Raw genomic sequence first — 20,954 nt, forward strand, 5'->3', positions numbered from 1 at the left:
GCGCGAAGGAGGAAGTGGCAAAGCACAAACGAGTGGGCTGCGGCGGTTGAAGATTTGAAAACGCGTCACGCGGCCGCGGCGCCGATACGCGCGCCCCGCCCCGTCTCACGCCGCGCGCCCCGCCCCCTCTCACGCCGCGCGCCCCGCCCCCTCTCACGCCGCGCGCCCCGCCTCGCGCTCTCCCCCACGTGCTCGCGTCGCGCGCCCAGCCCCTTGGTGCCGCCTCCTCGCGCTGCGCATCGGGCCCCTCACACCCCGCCTCCTCGCGCCTGCGCCCCGCCCCCACGGGCCGCGTCTCCGCCTCTGCGCCTTACCCACTGCTACGCCTTCTCGCCCTCAGATCCGCCCCGGGTTCTCGTCGCCGGTGTACTGTACCGTGTACTGGCTGGAAGAGTCTTTGTGGCCCCGAGGTGGCCAAAGGGAGTGAATGCAGTTAGCGCCGCCAGCCAGACCAACTCGCCTCCGAGGTCATTCCCACCTTCTAAGGTTGCCGGGACCGCCTGCCCTCCAGCCGTTTCCTCCACCAGGTACGCTTGCTCCCCCCGGGTCGGCTGTCCCGGCGGCTGGAGGCGCGGCGGCTACGGCCGAGCCGGGACGCAGATTGGGGTGGGGCGGTTGGCGGCGGCGGCAGCCTCTACCCAGCGCGCCCCGAGTCTCAGAGCGCCGTTTTCCCGCGGTCACCGGGCTGGCTGGAGGCAGGCCGCAGAGGGTCTTGGCGGGGAAAGAGTGGCCGGGGGGCGTCGGAGCGAGGGTTGGGCAAGGAGGACCCCGGCCTAGAGCGCGTCCAGGATGCCTTGTGCTTTCTAGTACTTGCGTGCGCTGCTCCGTTGACCTCTGTTGTGCACACCCGAGATTTCGTTTTATTGTGTAGAAGTTTATTTCAACAATAACAGGAAACGGAATTTGAAATCTCAAGTCTAGGGTTTAGGGTCTGGACCTTGCACCGACCAGCTGTAAAACTTGGGTTAAATTACCTAATCCCTTTGAATATCATGTTTTTTCATCTCTAAAATGGGATTTGTAGTAAGGATTACATTTAAATGTTTTGGAAAGTAAATTAATTTTGTTTGGTAAGTGGGAAACGCTTCACACACAAAAAATGGATTTTGGTGTGTTTTTTTCTCGTAAACTTCGTAAGGAGTAAAAGCGTTGAATCTTGTACTATGCTTTACATTCCTTACCTCCTGGACACGATAGTGTCTCGTTGTTTGATGGTTGATTTTTTTTTTAATTTATTTATTTTTTTGGCTGTGTTGGGTCTTCGTTTCTGTGAGAGGGCTTTCTCTAGTTGCGGCAAGCGGGGGCCACTCTTCATCGCGGTGCGCGGGCCTCTCACTATCGTGGCCTCTCTAGTTGCGGAGCACAGGCTCCAGACGCGCAGGCTCAGTAGTTGTGGCTCACGGGCCCAGTTGCTCCGCGGCATGTGGGATCCTCCCAGACCAGGGCTCGAACCCGTGTCTGCTGCATTGGCAGGCAGATTCTCAACCACTGCGCCACCAGGGAAGCCCCTGATGGTTGATTTTTAACTTAGTAGCTAAGGGAAGTTAGTGCCAGTGTTGCCGTTTCACAGATAGGTACCTTAAAAGCATAGAAAAGGGTAGATTGTAATACCTTTAGCCAAAATGGAGAACACAAAGAGGTGGTTCAGGTTTGGTAAGGGAAATGAGTTTTGCTGTGGATGATCTTAGTTTGGGGAGACGATAATGGATCTATTTTTATTAGACACCAGGTAATATTTGTAATTCAGGAGAGATGTCTGGGAGAGAGTGGGGATGGTCAGGAGAGGGAAGACTGATTTGAGAGACGTCATACAGACCAGTCGCTGATTCTCAGTCATGGGGTGATGCCTAAGAGGTTATCAGATCTTAAAAGGCAGGAGGTGTAGTTGGAACAACACTAGAATTAATTGGGAAAAACAATCTTTTCAAAATGTAAGCTACCAAAAGAGCACATGATTTTTATGTTTATAAAAAGTCTTAAAAGATTGAGAAACACTAGTGTAGAAGGTAGTTAAAGCCACGGGAGGAAATGGAAATTGCCCAGGAGAGCATGTGAAATAAGAGAGTTAGTGGTGAGCGGAGGATGATGAGCTAGTGAAGGAGACGGAGAAAAGGCCACAGAGTTAGGAAGAGAACTGGGAACTAATCTTCAAATGTCACAGAATTACAAACTTTGGGATCGTGCAGGCTTCACTAACTATATGGTTTTGGGTAATTTTGATCCTAAATTTTAATATCTGAAAATGGAGGTAATAAACACTTCTCAGACGTTGTGAGAATTAATTGAAACATTTTTGGAACCTTAATTAGTACAGTGCCTGGCACAGAGTGAGAGCTGAGTTAGTGCTGTCTTTCTGGTGAACTCTATATATCAGCCTCTCTCCATCTTCAAGCGTTCCAAAAGGCTAAGACTTGAAAAATAGGCCTTCGATTCTTGGTGTTTAAGATGTCATTGGTTCCTTATTGAGAATTTCAGGAGATGGCTAAGGTAAGTACTAGATAAAAATGATAGGCTTGAAGTGGAGATGGGTTGACTATACTCTTGCAAAAAATTTGTCAGTGTAGGAAATTATCATGATAGGAAGGGAAGATAGGGTCTTTGGAAGGTTTAGGGGATATGGGAAAGATAGGTTTCTGTTGAAGAAAATAAAAACAGGAAGCCCATTTTATGTTCCAGTGAAAGATGAGGTACCTTTCTTATTTACTACAATGAGGAAGGACAGTAACATAGTGGCACCCTAGGCTTTTAGACACACCCTTGACTGCACTGCAGGAGATAATGTCAAGCTGTGAATAAGCAGAAAGTTTGTTTTGCTGGACAGTGTTAGAAATTTTCTGATCTGTAACCCAAGGACAATTTAAAAAAAATTATTATTGGAACTCAAATCTTGTAGTAGCCACCAGAAGAAGGATGTGGTCATATATCTATGGCCTGTAAACATAGAAACCTCCTTACTATCATGCAAATAATCAGGGCTATTGGTCAAAGAATAAGATTTATTTAAAGTATGTCTTGAGATGTGCTTCAGGTGAAAGGTATACATGCAAGAAGAAATAAATGGGGGCAGCGTTACTTGTGAAAAGTTGCTTCAAGAATTCTATTAAACAAAGTTGGAAAACATTGAGTAGAATCATGGTCTAAGTAAATGAATGTTTGACTGTGAATCAAGAGAAAATGAATTTCATTCAGTACTGGCTCTATTCCTAGGTAGTTTTATGACCTTGGGCAAATACTAACCTTGCCATACTACAATATCCTCATCTGTAAATGAAAATAATGTGCTCTGTCTGCTCCACAACTTTCTGTAATTATCCAATGAGGCCTTAATTTGCTTTTTCAGACTGCCTCATGAATATACAAGTATAATTTTTATTCTAGAGTCTAGACAAATGGATTTATTCATTTTTCTGCAATACCACTTTCCTTATTTCTTTTCCTTAAGCCTCTCTACCTGGCTCACAGGTGTTCCTCTTTCCTTTTCATAACAAACCTGACTTAGCCTTTATCTCCTGCTCATTTGGGGACTTCAGTAATAGTCCAGTTTGATTTATTTGCCAGCTCTTGATATATTATTTCCTGGAATGTGTTCTGTTGCTATTGTTATTAATTAATTTTCATATTTTAGAGTCTCATTACCCTGGTGAATTGGAGGGCCTAAGGTTTTTCTGAGATTAAGTTCTTAGTTTTGCAAGCTAAGCATATGAAGGGATAGAGTTGGTTAGTGGCTGTGGTGCTGGAGTCCGTGTCTCAGGTGAGGCTGGGCTGGGAAACCAAGGAAAATTCAGCATATCAAGTCCCTGAACATAACCTAAGAGAAGGGTCAAAAATGGAGAATAAGCAAGACAGGAAAATTCAAAATTTGAGAGTGAATCACGTTGAGACAGTATAATTCAGAGGCTGCTGTGGTACCTGTCGGAGCTGTTAAGGATACTGAGTTGGTTCATAGGTTGTATTACATTCTGAACTAGATTGTAAATTCCTTTAGGATATTACACAATACATATTTGGCAGTGATTTTTTTCTGACTTTTTTGGGTCTTCATTGCTGTGTGTGGGCTTTCTTTAGTTGCGGCGAGCGGGGGCTACTCTTCAGTGTGCGGCTTCTCATTGCGGTGGCTTCTTGTTGCAGAGCACGGGCTCTAGAGCGCAGGCTCAGTAGTTGTGGCACACGGGTTTAGTTGCTCCGTGGCATGTGGGATCTTCCCGGACCAGGGATCAAATCCGTTTCCCCTGCATTGGCAGGCGGATTCTTAACCACTGCACCACGAGGGAACTCCCAGCTATGGTTATAAAACAATCTACCTTCCTAGCCCACTTTTTTCTTTCCTTTTATATTGATTGAGCACGTGCAGTGGGCTAGGCCCAGTGAGACTTGTTTACTTTAAGACTCCCATTGAAGTCTCATCATGTAAGTTTTAAAAATTTCTAGTATGTTTTATAATCCACATACAATAAAGTGCACCCATTTTAAGCGTACGGATTGATGAGTTCTAACAAATATGTATATCCATGTAATTACCAACCCCCATCAAAATAAAGAACATTTCTGTCACCACAGAAAGTTATTTCACTCCTTGTTCCAATCTCCCTTCACCAGTGGTAACCACTCTTCTGATTTCTAATATCATAAATAATTTTTCCTGTATTTCAACTTCATATAAATGGAATCATGTAATTTATATGCTTTGCATCTCCATTATTTTGCATAACATATTTTCATGATTCATCCATGTTGCTACATGTATCAGTGGTCCATTCCTTTTTATTGTTGAGTAGCATTCCATTCTGTGAATATACCACAGTTTACCCATCCCCTCTTGATGGATATTTGGGTTATTTCTAATTTGGGGCTATTACGAATAATGCTGCTATGAACATTTGTATATAGGTCTTTTTGTGGACATAGGCTTTTATTTGTCTTGGAATTGATAGATCATATGTTTACTGAATGTTTAACATGGTGAGAAACTACAGAAGTTTTTAGTAACTGTTCCTTGCAGCAATGTATGAGAGTCCCAGTTGTTAAACATCCTTGTCACTCACTGGGTGTGAACTGGTTATCTCATGTAGTTTTTTAAAAAATTGAGATGAAATTCCCTAACATAAAATTCATTTCAACTATCTTGAAGTGTATAATTCAGTGACTTTCAGTGTATTCACAGTGTTGTGCAACGATCACCACCATATAATTCCAGACATTTTCAATACTTCAAAAAGAAACCCAGTACTCATTAGGCGGTCATTCCTTATCCCCCCCCACCCCCCAACCTGTGGCAACTACTAATCTGCTTTCTGTTTCTATGGATTTGCCAATTATGGACATTTCATATTGATATAAATGGCATAATAAAATAAGTGTTTTTTTATGCCTGGCTTCTTTCATTTTCAGGAACTGCCAAGCTTTTCCACAGTGGCTGCATCATTGTACATTACCACCAGCAGTGTAAAAGGTTGCCTATTTCTCCACATCCTCACCTACACTTGTTATATTTCCTTTTTGTTTTTTAATTATAGCTTTCCTAATGGCTGTGAAGTGGTATCTCATTGTGGTTTTAATTTGCATTTCTCCAATGATCAGTGATGTTGAGCATCTTTTCATGTGTTACTTGGCCATTAGTATATCTTCTTTGAATAAGTGTCTTTTCAGGTCCTTTGCCCATTTTTTAATTGGGCTCTTGTCTTTTTGTTGTTGAGTTGTAAGTGTTCTTAAAGATTTTGTAGGGCTTCCCAGGTGGCGCAGTGGTTGAGAGTCCGCCTGCCGATGCAGGGAACGTGGCCATTATATACTAGACTCTTATCAGATAGATATGCAAAAATTTTCTCCAATCCTGTGGCTTGTCTTTTCACTTTATTGGCAGTGTCCTGTGATACACAAAAGTTTTAATTTTGATAAAATTCAATTTTATGTTTTTCTTTTGTTTCTTGTACTTTTAGTGTCATATTTAGGAAACTATTGCCAAATCCAAGGTCATTTGGCTTTACTTCATCTTCTAAGAGTTTTGTAGTAGCTTAGGTCTTTGACCCATTTTAAGTTAATTTGTGTATATTGTGTGAGCTAAGGGTCCAGCTTCATTCTTTTGCATGTGGATATCCATTTGTCCCAGCACCATTTCTTGAAAAGACTGTTGAAAATCAGTTGACCATAGATGTATGAGGTTGTTTGGGACTATCAGTTCTATTCCATGATCTATATGTTTAAGCTGCTTCCACACTGCTTTGATTACTGGTAGCCTTATAGTAAGTTTTGAAATTGGGAAGCCTGAGTCCTTCAAATTTGTTCTCCTTTTTCAGGATTGTTTTGGTTATTGAAAGGGTCTTGAAATTTCATATGAATTTTAGAGTCAGCTTATTCATTTCTACAAAAGAGCAGTTGGAATTTTGAGAGTGATTGCATTGAATTTGTATAGTATTGCCATCTTAACAGTATTATGGGTTCCTATCCATGAACACAGGATGTTTTCCCCCTTACTTAGGTCCGCTTTAGTTTGTTTCAGCAATGTTCCGTAATTTTCATTGTACACACGTTTGAACTGTGCAGGTCCACTTATATGTGGATTTTTTTTTCATTAAATATGTACTGCAGTACTACATGGTCTGCAGTTGTTTGAATCCAAGGAAGCTCAGATACAGGAGGCCAGAGGGCATAACTATAAAGTTATGCTCAGGTGCTTTCTAACTGGAATTGTTTTCTTAGTTTCATTTCCAGATTGTTAATTGCTATATAGAATTACAATTGATTATTATATGCTGATTTTGTTTGCTGAATTTATTTATTAGCTCTGATAGGTTTTTTTGGTGGATTCTTAGGAGTTTTCAAGATATAAAATCTAGTCATCTGTGAATAGAGATAGTTTTACTTCTTTCTTTCAAGTCTGGATGTCTTTGTTTTTATTGCTTAATTGCCGTTAGCTGGAACTTCCATGATTAGCAAGAAAGCAGACGTCGCTGTCTTTTTCCTAATGTTAGGGGGAAAGCTTTCAGTCTTTCTCCATTAAGTATGATGTTATATGTGGGTTTTTCTTAGGTGCCCTTTATCATGTTGATGAAATTCCCTTCTTTTCCTACATTTTTGAGCGTTTGTATCATGAAAAGATGTTGGATTTTTTTTTTCAATTTTTACTGTAATAACAGTTCATCATGTGGTTCTGTTTATCTCATTAGTATGGTGAATTCCATTGATTGATTTTCGTAAGTTGGACCACCTTTGCATGTTTGGGGTTAAATCCAGCTTGGTCACGGTGTAAATTGTTTTAATATAAGGCTGGATTTAGTTTACTAGTATTTTGTGGAGAACTTTTGCCTCTATGTGAAACTGCACAACTCAGATGGGACTCGAACCCAGCCAAAACTCAGATTGGGACTTGAACCCACAGGCTGAGACTTTTGCTCAGCCAAAACTCAGTCAGACTGGGACTGGAACCCACTGTCTTCTGATTGAGATCACACACCTGGTCTCAGGACTTAATGAAGCTCAGGTTCTTTCTGTCTCGTAGCAGAAAGATTTCAGTGAGAGACAAAGTTATAGATAAGAAGTGGATTTATTTAGAGAGATACACATTCCATAGACAGAATGAGGTCTGTCTCAAAAGGTGAGAGTGGCTGGGGAGGTTAGTTTTTACGGGCCGGGTAATTTCATAGGATTATTCCAACTATTTCGGGGAAGGGGCGGGGATTTCTAGGAATTGGGCTGCCACCCACTTTTTGTCCTTTTATGGTCAGCCTCGGAACTGTCATGACACCCGTGGGTGTGTCATTTAGCATGCTAATGTATTACAATGACAGTATGATGAGGCTCAAGGTCTATTGGAAGTGGAATCTTCCACCATCTTGGACCTAGTTGGTTTTAACCAGTTTATGTTGTATCCTCAACGGCTCTGTAATTTTTTTTTTTTTTTTTTGCGATACGCGGGCCTCTCATTGTTGTGGCCTCTCCCGTTGCGGAGCCTGTGCTCCGGACGCACAGGCTCAGCGGCCATGGCTCACGGGCCTAGCCACTCCGCGGCATGTGGGATCTTCCCGGACCAGGGCACGAACCCGTGTGCCCTGCATCGGCAGGCGGACTCTCAACCACTGTGCCACCAGGGAAGCCCTCTGTGATTCTTTAAGAGTTGTGCCCTGCCCTCTTCCCTCCTGTTTCATATGATACATTATTAGTCTGTAGTTTTCAACTGATGTCTTTTTATGGCTTTGGTATCAGAGTAATATTTGTTTTATAGAATGAGTTAGAAAGTATTCCCTTTCTTCTTGAATCACTTTTGGTACTTTGTATGTTTCTAGGAATTTGTTTATTTCATCTAGGTTAAATGATTTGTTGACAGATACTTGTTTGTAATATTCTCCTATAATAATTTTTATTTCTGTAAAGCTGGTGGTAATATCTTTACTTTCATGCCTGATTTTACTAATTTGAGTCTTCTCATTTTTCTTGGTCAGTTTAGCTAAATGTTAACTTTGGTGATCCTTTTAAAGAAGCAACTTTTGGTTTCATTGATTCTCTATGGTTTTTCTTCTATTTTGTTTATTCACATTCTAATCTATACTATTTCTTTCCTCTTCTTGCTTTGAGTTTAGGTAACTCTTCTTTTTGGGGGTTCCATAAGGGGGATTTTAGGCCATTGATTTGAGAGATCTTTTTTTTTAATGTAGGCTTTTACAACTATAAATTTCCCTCTTAGCACTGCATTCGTTGCATTCCTTACGTTTTGATATGTTGTATTTTCATTCATTTCAAGGTGTTTTCTAATTTACCTTGTAATGGATTCTTTGACCTATTGGTTATTTAAGAGTGTATTGTTTCATTCAACATTTTTTAATTTTCCAAATTTCTTTTTGATACTGATTTCTTATTCTACTGTGGTCAGAGAAGATGCTTTGTATTATTTTAGTCTTTTTAAACTTCTTGAAACTTTTTTTGTGCCCTAACGTACGATCTATCATGGAGAATATTCCATGTTCACCTGAGAAGAATGTGTATTTTTCTCGTTTGGTGGAGTATTCTGTGTGTTGTTAGGTCTAGTTGGTTTATAGTATTTGTAAGGCCAACTGGCCGGAGGCAGGGGGGAACACAATCAGATTCACAGGTTGCATCAGACCGAAATTCTCCGGACCACCCAGTTCCAGAAACTGCCCTGGAGACATTCCGGACCACCCAGTTCCGGGAACTGACCTGGGGACTTTGAACCCAGCCCAGCCATCCCGCCTTTCGAGGGGCGGGACTAACGGTCCCCCAGGATACCCGAAAAGACCACCAAATAAGGAATACCCTGCGCCCTCCCAGATTCACCACACCCCTTTACCTTCTTCCCCTATAAAATCTTGCCCAACCCTCGCCCAGGTGCGACTTCTCTGGCCCCTTTCTCTCGGACCAGTGAACCTTGCCCGGGAGCGCTCCCTAATAAAGCTCACTTGAAGCTTTCCTCTGTTTCGCGGTGCCGTTTGTTAAGATCCGACCTTACAGTATTGTTTTAAGTTTTCTAGTTCCTTGTTTATCTTTTGTCTAGTTCTGTTCATTATTGAAAGTGAAATATATTGAAGCTTCCAACTATTGTTGGGTCATCTTCTGGTCAGTTTTTGCTTCATATAATTTGGGGCTCTGTTGTTAGGTGTTATATATGTTTATAATTTTTTTTATCTTGATAGATTGACTCTTATATCATCATATAACATTCTTCTTTGTCTGTTTTAACAATTTTTGTCTTAAAATTTATTTTGTCTGATATTAGTATTGTCACTCTAGCTCTCTTTTGGTTACCACTTTCATAACATCTTTTACACTTTTATTTTCGACCTATTTGTGTATTTGGTACTAAAATGAGTTTCTTGTAGACAGCATATAGTTAGATCACTTTTTATATTTAACCTTCCAGTCTCTGTCTCTTAGAGAGTTTAATCCATTTATCTTTAATGAAATTATTCAAACAGAAGGCTTGCATTGCCATTTTGCTCTGTTTTCTGTATGTCATATGTTTTTGTTACTCAGTTCCTTCACTGCCTTCTTTTGTGTTAGACGTTCTAGTGTACTGTTTTGATTGCATTCTCATTTTTTCTGTATATATTTTAGTTATGTTTTTAGTGGTTGTCTTGAGGATTACAATTCACATTTATAACAGTGATTTCAGATTAATAACAACTTGTTTTTAATAGTATACAAAAACTTCACTCCTGTATAACTCCATTCCCCCAACCCCCTTACATTGTTATTGTTATAAATGACATATTGTTACTGTTGTATGTATAACATATATAATGTATGCAATATGTATAAGCACATATATAATGTGCATTTAAATGTGTATATTATAAATATGTAATAAATATAAGTATTATATTTGTATATGTTATGTTGATATATATAGTAAACATATAACATATAAATAAATATGCAATGTTAATGACATTGTATGTTACAAATAACAATGTTATAAATGGCAGTGATTAACATAGATTTTTAATTTTTTAAAAAAATTAATTTATTTTTGGCCACATTGGGTGTTTGTTGCTGCGCACGGGCTTTCTCTAGTTGCGGTGAGCGGGGGCTGCTCTTGGTTGTGGCGTGCGGGCTTCTCATTGCCGTGGCTTGTCTTGTTGCAGAGCACGGGCTCTAGGTGCGTCGGCTCAGTAGTTGTGGCACGCAGGCTCAGTAGTTGTGGCTCACGGGCTCTAGAGCACAGGCTCAGTAGTTGTGGCACATGGGCTTAGATGCTCCACGGCATGTGGGATCTTCCCGGACCAGGGCTCGAACCCATGTCCCCTGTGTTGGCAGGCAGATTCTTAACCACTGTGCCACCAGGGAAGCCCTTAATTATTGTTTTATATAATTGTATTTTAAGTCATTAGAAGGGAAAAAGAGGAATTACTAACCAAAAATCCATTAATGCAGACTTTTATGTTTATGTATGTAGTTGCCTTTACTTATGTACTATTCTTTTACTTTCAATCTTTTTGTGTTTGAATATAAAATAGGTCTCTTATAGATAGGGTATACTTTGATTTTTTCAAAATTCTGCCAATTTTTGCCCTTTATTGGATTGTTTAATCCATTTTACATTTAAAAGGATTTATGTCTGCCATTTTTCTATTTGTTTCTGTACATTTGTATAGTCACATTCTTCCTTTATTACTGCCTTCACTTGTTTTAAATAGATGTTTTCTCATATACCATTTCAGTTTTCTTGTCTCTTCTATTATATTTTTTTGAGTTATTTTCTTAGTGTTTGCCTAGGGAATTATAATTAGTATTTTAATTTATAACAATCTGGTTCAGATTAGTATGATTTTAACTTCAACAGTATATGGCTCCATTCCCTTCCCCCTTCCTTTGTGCTATTGTTGTCATACAAATTACATCTTTATAATATTGAATGCCTATCAATAAAGATTTATTTTATTGCTTTATCCAGTTTTCTTTTATATTCATCTATGTTGTTACCTTTGCCAGTGCTCTTTGTTTCATCATATGAATTCCAGTTACTACCTAGTGGTGTGTTTCATTTTATCCTGACTGGATTCCTCCTAGTATTTCTTGTAGGACAAGATCAGTAGTGACAAGTTCTATCTGATTTTGTTTATCTGGGAATATCTTAACTTTTTTCTCAATTTTGGAGGATAATTTTGCTAGGTATAGAATTCTTCATTAAGTCTTTTGTTCACTGCTTGAAAATGGTATTCCACTGCCTTCTGGTCTCCATGGTTTTAGATATGAAATCAGCTTTTAATCATTGAAGATCCTTTTAATATAATGAATTGCTCCTCTCCCTGCTTTCAGAATTCTCATTGTATTTGGCTTTTGGCTGTTTGATTATAAGGTTCTCAGTGTGGCTTTCTTTCAGTTTATCCTACCAGGAATTTGGTGAGCCTCTTGGATGTATAGTTTCTTTTTCTTCTCCCCCCCAGCCCCCCCCCCCCCCCCATTAATCAAAGTTGGGAAGTTTTTGGCTTGTATTCTTTCCCTTTCTATCCTCTCCTGGGACTCTCATTATGTGTAGGTTGGTATGCTTGATAATGTCACACAGGTCTCTGAGACCGTTCATTTTTCTTCATTCTTTTTCTTTTTATTTCTCAGATTGAGTGATCTCAATTGATCTTTCTTCAGGTTTGCTGATTCTTTCTTCTGCCCCCTCATATATGCTATTGAATCTCTCTAGTGAATTGTTACAGTTTTTAGTTTAATTGTTTCTTTCTGCTTTTTTTGGTTTTAATTTGCTCTTTTTCTGGTTTCTTAGGGGAGGTGCTTAGATCATTGGTTTTTAGATTTTTTCTAATATAAGCATATAATGCTATAAATTTCCTTGTAAGCGCTGCTTTAGCGCATTTCACAATTTTTGGCAATTCTTGTCATTTTCTACTTCCATATAGGTTTGGGGAAGTATTTTATCAAATCCACAAATGAAAAAAAATTGGGGATTTTAGTTGTGATTCCTGTGAATTTATAATCTGGAAGAATTGATATATTCATAGCATTCATTATTTCAGTTCATGAAGTGGTATTTTTTTTAATTAATTAATTTATTTTTGGCTGTGTTGGGTCTTTGTTGCTGCACGCGGGCTTTCTCTAGTTGTGGTGAGCGGGGGCTGCTCTTTGTTGAGGTGCGCGGTCTTCTCATCACGGTGGCTTCTCTTGTTGTAGAGCATGGGCTCTAGGTGCGCGGGCTTTAGTAGTTGTGGCATGTGGGCTCAGTAGTTGTGGCTTGTGGGCTCTAGAGCACAGGCTCAGTAGTTGTGGTACATGGGCTTAGTTGCTCCATGGCATGTGAGATCTTCCCGGACTGGGGCTTGAACCTGTGTCCCCTGCATTGGCAGGCGGATTCTTAACCACTGAGCCACCACGGAAGTCCGAAATCGTATTTTTTTTTATATTAAGACTTCTTAACAAAATTTTACTTTTTTAATTGAAGTAGAGTTGATTTACAGTGTTGTGCTAATCTCTGCTGTATAGCGAAGTGACTCAGTTATACACATAGACGTTCTTTTTTTTTTTTTTTTTTTTGCGGTACGCGGGCCTCTCACTGTTGTGGCCTCTCCCATTGCGAAGCGCAGGCTCAGCAGCCATGGCTCACGGGCCCAGCCGCTCCACGGCATGTGGGATCTTCCCGGACCGGGGTATGAACCCGTGTCCCCTGCATTGGCAGGTGCACTCTCAACCACTGCGCCACCAGGCAAGCCCCGTTCTTTTTTTTATATTCTTTTCCATTATGGTTTATCACAGGATATTGAATATAGTTCCCTGTGCTATACAGTAGGACCTTGTTTATCCATCCCATATATAATAGTTTACATCTGTTTATCCCAAACTCCCAGTCCTTCCCTCCACCACCCACTTCCCCCTTGGCAACCACAAGTCTGTTGTCTATGTACGTGAGCGTGTTTCTGTTTTGTAGATAGGTTCATTTGTGCCATATTTTATTTTATTTTTTATTTTATTTTATTTTTTTTTGCGGTACGCGGGCCTCTCACGCTGCAGAGCACAGGCTCCGGACGCGCAGGCTCAGCGGCCATGGCTCACAGGCCCAGCCGCTCTGCGGCATGTGGGATCTTCCCAGACCGGGGCACGAACCCGTCCCCTGCATCGGTAGGCGGACTCTGAACCACTGCGCCACCTGGGAAGCCCTTATTTTATTTTTTTTAAAGATTTTTTTTTTTTGAGGTGGACCATTTTTTAAAGTCTTTATTGAATTTGTTATAGTATTGCTTCTGTTTTTATGTTTTGGTGTTTTTGGCTGCAAGGCATGTGGGATCTTAGATCCCTGACCAGGGATCGAACCCACAGCCCCTGCATTGGAAGGTGAAGTCTTAACCACTGGACCACCAGGGAAGTCCCTGTGCCATATTTTAGATTACACAGGTAAGTGATACATGATATTAGTCTTTCTCTTTCTGACTTACTTCACTTAATACGATCATCTCTAGTTGCATCCATGTTGCTGCAAATGGCGTTATTTCGTTCGTTTTTATGGCTGAGTAGCATTCCATTGTATGTATGTACCACATCTTCTTTATCCATTCATCTGTTGATGGACATTTAGGTTGTTTGCATGTTTTGGCTATTGTGAATAGTGCTGCTATGAACATAGGGGTGCATGTATCTTTTCGAATTATAAATACTTTTAAATTGGTTAAATTTTATATATATTTTTTACAGATGTCTTGAGAATATGTTGTGAGATTTATTGCCAGAGTACATGAAATTCTTCCATGCTCCTGTACATGCTGTTTATTTTAAATTTAATTTGCTATGTGTTACAGGTATATAGAAATGTATTTAACTTAGCATATTGGTTTTTATAGCTAGCAACACTGCTAACTTATTCGTTTTAATAATTCAATGATGGGCTTAAATTTTCTGTGTTCACAATTATGTCATCTGCAAATATTGATTTTTTTTCTCTTTGTAAACTTTATATATACTTTTTGCTTTACCTAGATGGCTAGAAAAACTTTAATAAAATATTAAATATGTGTAGCGGTAATGTGTATTTTTATCATGTGCTTGATGTCAAAAGGAAACCTTCAACACTTAATTATTTTTTTAAATATTCATTTATTTATTTATTTGGCTGCATTGAGTCTTAGTTGTGGCATGCGGGATCTTCGTTGCAGCATGTGGGATCTTTCATTGCGACGCATGGGGTCTTCGTTGCAGCGTGTGGGCTTCTCCCTAGTTGTGGTGTGTGGGCTTCAGAGGGTGTGGACTCAGTAGTTGTGGAGTGCAGGCTCTCTAGTTGTGGTGTGCAGGCTCCAGAGCACACGGGCTTAGTTGCCCTGTGGTATGTGGGATCTTACTTCCCTGACCGGGGATCAAACCCACGTCCCCTGCATTGGAAGGTGGATTCTTAACCACTGGTCCACCAGGGAAGTCCCCTCAACACTTCATTATTATGTGTAAGAATGCTTTTTGATTTCTACTTTGACCCATGAGATATTTAGAGGTGTGCTATTCAGCTTCCCAGTATTTAGGGATTTCCGGATACCTTTCTGTTTTTGTTTTCTAGTTTAATTCCATTGTTGTCACAGAACATACTTTATATGACTTAAAACCTGTTAAATTCATTGAGACTTTTCTCGTGGCCCAGATTGAAGCCTATCTTGGTAAATTGGTTTTGTGTGTGTCTGATTTTCCCAGTAGCAAGAGTAGTTTCGTACTTGAGGGTGTTTTAAAGAATGAATGTTAGATAGCCCGTCCAAAATTCCCTATGGAAGTAGCTACTACCAAATAGAGAGTTATTTATGCATTTAAACTTTTCAGTGATTTGTGGAATCGAATACTTGTGGCTATGAGAAACTCATGTATATAGTGAATAATATTGTATCTCTTATGTTACAGTGGTTAGTTTACATTGTAGTGACTCAAATGACCAAAAATTATAAAACTCAATGAAGATTTCTCTTCTTCTTTGGTTTAGTATATGTTATTATATTTTTGTGGTAAGGTTGGTGATTGTTTATGTACAAAATAATCATAGCCTTTTCATCACCAAAAAAATGCATGGATTTTTCTGAGTATCTGTTTAACAAATAATAAAATTATGCATATTTTGAAAACACAAAATAAAATTCACAGATACAGTTATAATTAACAGTTATAGTCTATCAAATATTTAAGGATCAAATAATCCCAACCTTACAGACTCTTCTAAAGGAAAATATTCTCCACCTAATTTTATGAGATTAGCATAGCCTTGATACTAAAACCCAATAGGTATGATATAAGAAATACCAGAAAGTTAGAAAATATTTTGAACAGAATAAAAATGACAACACAATATATCCAGATTTGTGAGATGCAATATAAACAGTGCTTGAAAGGGAATTTTTAGCCCTACAAAGCCTATCTTAAAAAGAAGAAAGATATTAAATCAATAATGTCCACAAACCCAAGGTAAAAAGTAAAGAAATAAAGATGATGTGAGAAAGCAGTGGTATAGAAAACAAAAACAATGGAGGAAATGAGATCAAAATTTCGTTTTCTGCGAAGGTCAATAAAATTTACAACTCTCTTGCCAGATAGATCAGGAAAGAAAGAGGAGATGCAAATTAACTAATATAAAGAAAGAGAGGCAAAATAACTACAGAGCCTATAGCCATTAAATGGACAATAAAGCAATATTATGAACAACCTTATGCTCATATGCTCATATGTTTAACAACTTAAATGGACAAATTCCTTGAAATACACAAACTGCCAACACTTACACAAGAAGAAAGAAATAACCCAAATCTCCTAAAGAAAACCCCAGGCTCAATTCTGTCCAATATTAATCAAAATAAGACAAAAACAATACAAGAAAAGAAAATTATGCACCAGTGGACTTCCCTGGTGGCGCAGTGGTTAAGAATCCGCCTGCCAATGCAGGGGACACGGGTTCGAGCCCTGGTCCAGGAGGATCCCACATGCTGCAGAGCGACTAAGCGCGTGTGCGACAACTGCTGAGCCTGCGCTCTGTAGCCTGCGAGCCACAACTGCTGAAGCCCGTGCATCTACAACCCATGCTCCGCAACAAGAGAAGCAACCACAATGAGAAGCCCCTGCACCACAACGAAGAGTAGCCCCTGCTCGCTGCAACTAGAGAAAGCCTGCACGCAGCAACAAAGACCCAAAACAGCTAAAAATAAAAATAAATTAATAAAAAAAATTATGCACCAGTATCCCTCATGAACATGATACTAAAATTCTTAGCAAAAATTTAACAAGTCAAAACTAATGCTATACAAAAAGGATAAAACATAATCAAGTGGTGTTTATCCTAGGAATGCAAAGAAGTTTAAACATTAAAAAGTCAAGCAATGTAAATTGCCATATAATCAGCTTAAAAGGAAAGGCCATACAATCATCCCAATAGATGCTATATTACCTGTCTATTGCTGTGTAACAAATTACTCCAAAATATAGTGCTTTAAAGCAACAATTATTTACTATCTCACAGTTTCTGTGTGTCAGGAATCTGGATGTGGCTCAAGTGGGTAAAACTTGGTCTTTCACAAGGGTGCAGTGAAGATGCTAGCTGAGGTTACGTTCATCTCAAGGCTCAACTGGGGAGGGATTTGCTTCCAGTCTCACAAATGTGCTTGTTAGCAAGATTCGGTTTCCTATGACTTGTTGGACTGGAGGGACCCTAGTTCCATGCTGGCCCTTGGTGCCCAAGTGGGCCTCTCCGTCAGGCAGTTCACACCATAACAGCTTCTATCAGAGCAAGCGAGAGAGAGCAAAGAGTCAAGTAGGATGAATGTCACAGTCATTTATAACATAATCTTAAAAGTGACATTTTATCTGTCTGTCCTATTCTGTTCTTTAGAAGTGGCACAAGGAACAAAAGGAAAAGACTGGGTAAAGAAGATATCGCAAATAACCCTGTGAAAAGATGTAAAACATCATTTTCCCTTGGGAAAATGCAAAGTACTACCACATTGAGATATCACTACTCAGCTATTCAAATGGGTACAATTTTTAAAAATCACCATACCAAGTGTTGTTAAGGATGTGGAGTAACCAGAACTTACTGGTGAGAATATAAAATGATACAACTGCTTTGGAAAATACTTTGGCAATTTCTTAAGAATTTAAACATGCATTTGCCATTTGATCCAGCCAGTTTATTTCTACTTGTTTGCTCAAGATTTAGATGTGGATATTCATAGCTCCTTTATTTGTACTAGCTCCCAACTTGAAACAACCCAGATTTCCATCAACCGGTGAATGGATAAAGAAATTGTAGTATATCCATACAGTGGCATACTACTTAGTAGTAGAAAGGAACTAAGTATCAAGGAAAGAAAGTATAATAAATTAGGATTGGAAAGAAAATTCATTAATGTGATGAAGAGTGTTCGTTTAAAAATGAATAGAGAAATAAAAAGTCTAGAGCAAACATCATCCTAATGGGGAATCTTAGAAGAATTCTTTTTAAGTTCAGGTATGGAACAATGATACTCATTTTCACCACTCTTTCTCAAATACTGTGTTGGAGATCCTAGTCTGTGCAGTAAGAAAATTTAAAATGGTAGCGTAATGATTGGGAATGGCAGATATCAATGTCATTGTTTGCAAACAGTATAAACTTACAATATATGCTTTTGCAGACAACATGAAAAACTCAAGAGTCTATAAGTCAATAATTAGAAATAATAGAGGATTTTTTTTAGCAAGGTTGGCTGGATACATGTTGAATATACAAAATTAGTTGCATGTGCTAGCAACAAGGAGAACGTGTAATTAAAAGGAAGACACTGTTAGTATTAGAGATTATCAAGTATCTAGAGTTAGATTTGCCACAAATATGCAGTATCTCTATAGGACAAATTAATTTTTTCAGAACAACATTAAGGAAGACCTGAATAAATGAAGGAGTAGACTATTTGTGGATGTAATTCTTTCCAGTTTTATCTGTAAATTCAATTCAATTCAAACCAAAATCCCAAAGAGGTTTTTCAAGGAAAATGGTAAGCTGATTTTTAAACTTACATGAAGGACCATAGGGCCAAGAATAATCATGACACTTCTGAAGAAGAACAGGGAGGAAAGACTTGCCCTACCAAATATGAGGACTTATTAGGACACAATAATAATACAGTGTGGTACAGTTTAAGGATGGATAAGTTGACCAATAGAATAGAGAGACTAGAAACAGTTCCACACAGGAATGGAACTTAGTTATGACCAAGTAGTATGTCAGCTGAAAGGAGAAAGGAGGGATTATTTAATACTTGGAGCTGGATAAAGTAGTTATCTATTTTAACATGGAAAAAGATGAAATTAGGTCACTACTTCACTTGCTATTAAAATACTTTTCTGCGTGGATTAAGGACTTAAAATTTGTCAATAGCAAAAGTTTAAAACTTTTAGGGAGAAAATATAGGTGAATATCTTTTGGACTTTTGAGTAGGGCAAGGTTGTTTAAAGAAAACACAAAAGAAGTGTTATCCATAAAGGAAAAGGCCGGGACTTCCCTGGTGGTGCAGTGCTTAAGAATCTGCCTACCAGTGCAGGGGACACGGGTTCAAGCCGTGGTCCGGGAAGATCCCACATGCCACGGAGCAGCTAAGCCCGTGCACCACAACTACTGAGCCTGCACTTCAGAGCCCGCGTGCCACAACTACTGAAGCCCGTGCACTTAGATCCCTTGCTCCACAACGAGAAGCCACCGCAATGAGAAGCCCGCGCACTGCAATGAAGAGTAGCCCCTGCTCACCACAACTAGAGAAAGCCTGTGCACAGCAACGAAGACCCAACACAGCCAATAAATAAACAAACAAAGAAATATATAAATTTATTTTAAAAAAATAAAGGAAAAGGCCAATGAATTTGGCTACATTAAGAATTTTGACCCTTATACCATATACAAAATCAACTCAAAATGGATTAAAGAGTTAAATATAAGACCCACAGTTTTAAAAAATCCTAGAAGAAAACAGGGGAATAGCCTTATAGCATTTATCTTGGCAGTGATTTCTTGGATGTAACACCAAAAACACAGCAATAAAAACAAAAGACAGGTGGGACTGTATCAAACTGAAAAGCTTCTATACACCAAAGGAAGTAAATAATAGAGTGAAAAGACAGTCTATGGGTTGAGAGAAAAATATATACAAACAATATATCAAATAAGGGATTAGTATCCTAAATATATAAGGAGCACCTACAACACAACAACAAAGAAACAAATAATCTGATTTAAAAATGGATAAAAGACCTTAATAGACATTTCCCCAAAGAAGATGTATAAATGGCCAACAGGAATATGAAAAGACGCTGAGCATCACTAATCATCAAGCAAATGAAATCAAAATCAAAGGGTTATCACTTCACTTGTTATGATGACCATTATTAAAAAACAAAACAAAATAACATGTGCTAGTGAGGATGTGGAGAAATCAGAACGTTGTGCATTGTTGGTAAGAATGTAAAATGGTGTACTATGGAAAACAGTGTGGAGATTCCTCAAAAAGCTTAAAATAGAACAACTATATGATCTAGCAATCCCTCTTTTGGATATTTATCCAAAAGAATTGAAATCAGGATCTCAAAGAGATATTTGTATTCCCACGTTCATTGTAGCAATATGCATAATTCAAGAAATGGAAACAATGTAAATGTCCATCAGTGGATGAATGGATAATGAAAAGGTGGTACATACATACAATAGAGTATTATATACTTCTTATAAAAGAAGGAAATCCTGTCATATGCTACAACATGGACGAACATTGAGGGCATTATGCTGGACGAAATAAGGCAGTCACGGAAGGAGCAATACTGCATGATTCTAATCATAAGAGGTATCTAAAGTCGTCAGACTCTTAGCAGAAGAACATAGAATGGTGGTTGCCAGGGGCTGAAAAGAAGGGGGAAATAGGAGTTGCTATTTAATGGGTATCGAGTCTCAGTCATGCAAAATGAAAAAGTTTTAGAGATCTTCTGTAAAACAATGTGCATATAGTTAACAGTGCTGTACTGTACACTTAAAATTTTGTTAAGAAGGTAGACTTCATGTTGTGTTTTTTTTTAACCACAAAAAATAATTACGAACTTTATCAAAAGATACTTTAAAGAAAGAGGAAAAGTAAATCATAGACTCTGAGAAGAGACAGTTCACACAGCCTGCAAATAATTTGTACTAAGAATAAAAAGTTCCTCAAACCAATAAAAAGAAGTAAATGCCCCAGGAGAAAAATGGACAAAAGATATGAATGGACATAGTACAGAAGAGGCGATACATACTGGTAATAATATGAAGAGATGTTCAGCATCGTTAATGATCAGGGAACATAAAACTATAATAAGATAGCATTTAACACACATTTGATGGAAAAAATTTAAAGTTCTGATGATACTAAGTATATATTGATTTACTATTTTCTGACTTGGATATTGCTCTAATCCTTTTACTAAAGCATCTCCATTCATCGCTTGATTGAGTAGATTTTGTCATCAGGTAGCTTTCTTCCCCCAACAGGGGCTCATTG

General features: G+C 38.9%; 1 protein-coding gene across 4 annotated transcripts in view; it reads left to right on the forward strand.

The window, feature by feature from the left end:
- The first annotated feature begins 303 nt into the window (after window positions 1-303).
- SLC25A40 (solute carrier family 25 member 40) overlaps window positions 304-20,954 on the forward strand; it is a 65,082-nt gene continuing 44,431 nt past the window's right edge. The window contains exon 1 of one of the 4 annotated variants that reach the window (XM_033440274.2): window positions 304-527. In XM_033440274.2, the coding sequence (XP_033296165.1) occupies window positions 428-527 (100 nt within the window). In that variant the 5' untranslated portion in view covers window positions 304-427. The remainder of the gene's footprint in view (window positions 528-20,954) is intronic. The other 3 variants (XM_033440268.2, XM_033440297.2, XM_004263430.3) reach the window with 3 other exon arrangements.

This window comes from Orcinus orca, chromosome 9 (assembly GCF_937001465.1).
Source record: "Orcinus orca chromosome 9, mOrcOrc1.1, whole genome shotgun sequence".
Taxonomy (NCBI): Eukaryota; Metazoa; Chordata; class Mammalia; order Artiodactyla; family Delphinidae; genus Orcinus; species Orcinus orca.